The sequence below is a fragment of the Salvia miltiorrhiza genome, chromosome 5 (assembly GCF_028751815.1).
Source record: "Salvia miltiorrhiza cultivar Shanhuang (shh) chromosome 5, IMPLAD_Smil_shh, whole genome shotgun sequence".
Classification (NCBI taxonomy): domain Eukaryota; kingdom Viridiplantae; phylum Streptophyta; class Magnoliopsida; order Lamiales; family Lamiaceae; genus Salvia; species Salvia miltiorrhiza.
In genome coordinates, this window is record NC_080391.1 from 29,773,250 (window position 1) to 29,778,228 (window position 4,979).

Here is a 4,979-nt window from a genome sequence, read left to right on the forward strand (position 1 = left end):
TTATAGGTGTTTGTCATTGTTGGAATCTGTTATCGAATCTGTCAGATGCTTGCAAGTCCCACTTGGCACTTATGGCACTATCAGTGCTATAAGTGCCATTTGGGCCATTTTACTTGTTTATGTTTTCCGAAGACACTTGTGGCACTATTAGTGTCATAAGTGCCAAGAGAACCATTGAGTTTTGGAATACCCTTTAGCACTTATGGCACTAATAGTGTCATAAGTGCCAAGAGGGCCATTTTATTTTGTATTTTATTTCCGAAAACACTTATGTTTTTTGGGATATCCTTTATTAGTGCTATAAGTGCCAAGAGGGCCATTTTACTTTGTTTTATTTTTCGTTTCCGCAAGCACTTATTTTGGATATCCTTAAGCACTTCTGGCACTAATAGTGTCATAAATGCCAAACCTGCTATGTACTTGACAATCCAAACCTCTAAGGTTCTGACTAAAACATACCATATATATCACATAATCAAAATAAACTAACTGATCACCAAGTTCTTTATCAAGCATGCTAGAAATTGTTTTACAAATATAAACTGATTGTTCATTCACGAAGATTGGCTGCCGCAACGCCTTCACCGTCATCTTCGCCTTCACCGGCATCCTCTTGTTCATCTTAATCATCCAAGGGCTCAAAGGTACTTGCATCCGTGCTGAATTTGTAGATGCTTTCTGCTATCTTTTCACTGAATGTTTTAAGCACCGCCTTGCTCATGTTCTTTTCAACGTACTTTCCAGTCAGCATCATCTCGACATACTTAAGAGACAGAACCCCACAACTTACGCTATCCACTTGTTTCAGATTGTTCGATCCATCGTATGGGTAGGAATATATCCATTCTGTGTATTTCCCATCCACATTGCGCTTCTCATAATAGCCAATCTTCTTGAGGATATGTGGTATAATCCTGCAGATTGGCAAGAAAGCATATTGACGTATATCGAGATGGATATCATCGAACTTATGCTGATTGGAGTCATATATCGTCAACTCATGGTCCGTGAAATTCACCAAACAGGTGGCCCAGTGATCGTTGAAGTGAACAATCATGATGAGCTGACATTAAATAACATACATTAGTCAAAAAAATAAACAATACGACTTAGACTTAACTCACTTGGGTATTGACACACTAACCTTCTCAACATCGTTCCATTTCTTAACATACTCTCCCCCATCTTGGCTCTTTCCCCACTGCAAACAAGCATAGCCTCTTCATTTGTTCCTCTTGTATGATCTCTTCACTTTTTGGGTCATATGTTGTGTCTTTTGGATCTTTTCCATGTAATTCATTCCATACTTGGTCTATGGCGGCATGTGCATTATTATATTTGAGTTGTTATATACTTTATATTGTAATTTCGGTTGGCACTTATGGCACTAATAGTGCCATAAGTGCCAACCGAAATCCAAAATGTAACCAAGTAATCGATGTTCCTCTTGGCACTTATGGCACTAATAGTGCCATTAGTGCCAAGATGAGCAGATTATTATGAAATATATATATTACAAGAAGAAATTATTAAGTAATTACCGAGAACATTGTGCCTGTGATGGCAATGTTTGCAGGGAATTCAATTCCTTCAAAACCAGCCAACTCTGGTTTTGCTGCTAGCACGGCAAGGTAGGAGTCTATGCTTTGACTGTCTAGCTTTTCGGTAGTCTTCTTTATCAGACCAAACCAATTGTTGTCCACCAGATATGGCAATCCCACATTCCTCCTGGACATATCAATGCATATGAGAATGTTAATTGGAATGATGATACAGTTGGCACAAACAGTCATATTAGTGCCATACATTAGGCATACATTAGGAAAATTTATTCAATGCTACTTAATTACTTACTGTTCAGCTTCTTTGCTCCTCAGGTACCTAAGAAAATTTGTTCCTCTGACATCATCACGCCGGAATGGACTTTTACATGCTGCAGATGGCATCCTCATCCTTTTTGGTCTGATTTGCCCCAATTGTTGAGGCGGGGATGCTGTTGCTGCTGCCACTGCTGTAGATGTTCCTGCTTCATGTTGTGCGGTTGTTGGTGCTGCCGCTGCGGCTGATATTCCGGCTTCAATGTCTGCATTTGCTGGTGGTGTGGGTGTTGGTGTTGGTGTTGGCATAGAAGCCGGTGTTCCCCATACTTGGCGGTAAAATCTCTCCTCAGATTCACAGTGCGCCATCCATTCTGCTGTGCTTGCAACCTGGTTTGAAAACAATGATTAGTGTGAGGAATACAATACTAAGCACTAAGAAATTTTAACCTCTTGTGGTGGCCTATATTGTTGTCTTTGACGCAATTTGCTAACGACGCAGTCAGCTATGTCATTTATCAGCTCTTCCCGATTGAAATGTTCAGCAAATTCAATGCGCGCTCTCTTTGTTGCGCTTTCTCCCACTTTTTCAATAAATTGCTTCATTTTTGAGGCTGTGAATGTCATCACAGCCTCTCCCTGCTGTTGTTGTTGATGTTGCTGTTGTTGATGCTCTTGTTGTTGCTGGTTTATTCCTTCTCTTTCGCTCTCTATCCTTCGTTCTTGAATCATTCTGACCCCCTCATACCTCGCGGCCATTTTCTTTGCTCTCTTCTTGCTGCCATCCGCAGTGGGACTGTACTGCAAAATGAATGGCGTTCCTTCTTCTTCAATAGATGTCCAGTGTTTATGTTGCTTTTCCTCTTCTGTTGGTTTCAGTGAAAAATGAACCTGCACAAGGACCATTTTACTTCATGTTTTTTTGGATTTCCTTTGGCACTTATGGCACTTTTAGTGCCATAAGTGCCAACAGGAGCAGAACATTATTAAGTATTTTTACCTGTTCGTCAACTACCGGTCTCCTGCGATTGTTAGTGTAGGTGAACCTCAGCATCCGAGGGAATACTTTTGAGGGTTTTCTTTCTCCGATATCCTTTCCCAGCTTTGGGAGAGCACAATACATCCAAGCCTGACAATATAGAATCAAATGAGGCAATTTAGTTTTTATTGGGAAAACAGTGTGAATTGAACAATATTTAATGTTACTTACCAAGAAGGCAAGAGTGTTCCCGGTTAGATGATATGATGCATTTGCTGCTGGAGTGCTTCTCACCTTGTTGATTGCATGAATTGTCATCTGAAATGACATGATGCTGATCACTAATTTACTTAGCAACTAAACGGCAACTAAAACGGTGTAATTGTAGCACAAATGTAGCAATCGAGTATCGTATCCACAGAGACTGTAAAACAAAATTACTCTAACTATTTCCTAAACAGACACTCACAGTAAACAGGCAAAACAAAAATGAAGGTGAATTACGAACTAAATTTAACCAAATAAAAACTCAAGAGCATATAAATACTGATAACTAACTCAAATATAAGGAAAACTCTGACCCTAGTGATGTACTTTTACTAATCAACTACATGCATTTAATATATTGATTCAATTACCAATTTAATCCAACCCTGATGAGAAATCACAGAACTATTCACAAGCTTCTCTAACGAACACCTATGAAAGTAGATTAATTTACCCCCCTTCACATTCAAGATTCCAAGGGATAAATTAACTCCCAAGCGTACACAAAGAATAGCTCCCTACAGTTTCACCTATCCCATTCAAGTGTCAAGGCTACTACTATAACATGCATTCCTGAATCGGCTGAACAATTATCGCATTCAAGACTCAAACTGAACAGCTAGACATGCAAAATTATTGGCCAAATAATTCACAAGAAATTAAGCACCAGGAATCATGAATCACAAGTTGGAGGGCAAATTGATATCAATAAATCAAAAACACATAATTAATCAGCTATGTACAAACCCTAGGTTCAGATTAAATAACTAGCCAGACATCATAAAATAAAACATAAACACAATTAAAAATAACGCAATTGTAAAAACAAATTGTATAAAAACCGAATAGGAACGATTGTAGCGGCTTGAATCTTCAATCTTGATCCAAGCCTTTAAAACTGGAAAACAATAATATTCTAAAGCTATAAAACTGAAATAATAAGTCTGGGAACCCTAGATAGGTCAAAAGAGGACCTATTTATAGTCTTAGGGTCAAAAACAAAGTTCTAAACCGAAAATAACTAAGAAAAACATAAAAATGCGGAAGAATTAAAAACACGCGTAAAAACGGCGACCCGTTCGACGGTCGCCGAACTGGTCGCCGAATTTGGCCTGAAATTCCCTTAAAAACGGCGATCGCCATTTTTTCCTCCGTAGGCCAAATTTCGAACAGGGATTTCGGCGACCTACTCGGCGATCGCCGAGTTGGTCGCCGATTTAACTCATAAAATCGCCTAAATTCGGCGGTCAACACCTTTGACCGCCGAAATGCCTTTTTTTTCCGTCCCGACTTCAGAATCTTCGTCTTTTCTCGATTTTTAGGTTCGTTCTCTCATAACTCTTCTCTTCAACATGTTCCTTACACTCCATGCTTCAATATCACTCAATTCTGCATCCAAATAGTCAAAACTACACCCAACCGTGAAATCATGAAATAATAGTCAATGAACTCCAAACGATAATAAACGGGTGTAAAATCGACTTAAACTACAGAATATAAACCATAAAAACCATGCAAAATGAGTGTTTATCAGCTGCCCCATGGGAATTCCTCCCATGCTGTTTTGTCCTCCAATAGCACTCAGAGCCAATCCAGAATTCTGTAATTCGTACCATCATAGCCAAATATCAGATCCGTCACTATTAGCATCTTTGTTGCCTTAATGTAGTCCGTTTTATGTTCACCCAAACCTCGGGTCATAAACATCTCCCTCAATTTGTTGGGGGAAATTTCCCTACCGCCAAGAACTCTCTGATAAAAAGAATTCTCAAGTATGATGTGATCTGCATAGGGGTTAAAGTTGCTTAACCCAAATTTCAATCCTGTCATAAAAAAAAACTCAATCCTGGAAAACCTCGTCACATAGCCATCCACGATAAAAAACAACGCCGTCTCATCCGGTTTTGATTTTCCTG

The 4,979-nt window shown here is 39.2% G+C and overlaps 1 protein-coding gene across 1 annotated transcript; it reads right to left on the bottom strand.

Annotated features, from left to right (window-relative positions):
* Positions 1-1,529: 1,529 nt before the first annotated feature.
* Positions 1,530-2,723, bottom strand: LOC131025779 (uncharacterized). The gene is made up of 3 exons (XM_057955565.1): positions 2,268-2,723; positions 1,855-2,207; positions 1,530-1,728 (listed from the first exon to the last, which is right to left on the bottom strand). Exons 1-3 carry the CDS (start codon positions 2,721-2,723, stop codon positions 1,530-1,532), a joined length of 1,008 nt encoding a protein of 335 aa, XP_057811548.1.
* Between the last annotated feature and the right edge of the window lie 2,256 nt (positions 2,724-4,979).

What these genes read in the sequence shown, in the direction of transcription:
- LOC131025779 (XM_057955565.1), bottom strand. Translation starts at nt 2,723, where the DNA reads ATGGTCCTTGTGCAGGTTCATTTTTCACTGAAACCAACAGAAGAGGAA. An exon ending in AATATAGGCCACCACAAGAG is followed by an intron (nt 2,208 to 2,267) that starts GTTAAAATTTCT and finishes TTTTCAAACCAG; the next exon opens with GTTGCAAGCACAGCAGAATG. An exon ending in AGGAGCAAAGAAGCTGAACA is followed by an intron (nt 1,729 to 1,854) that starts GTAAGTAATTAA and finishes TGATATGTCCAG; the next exon opens with GAGGAATGTGGGATTGCCAT.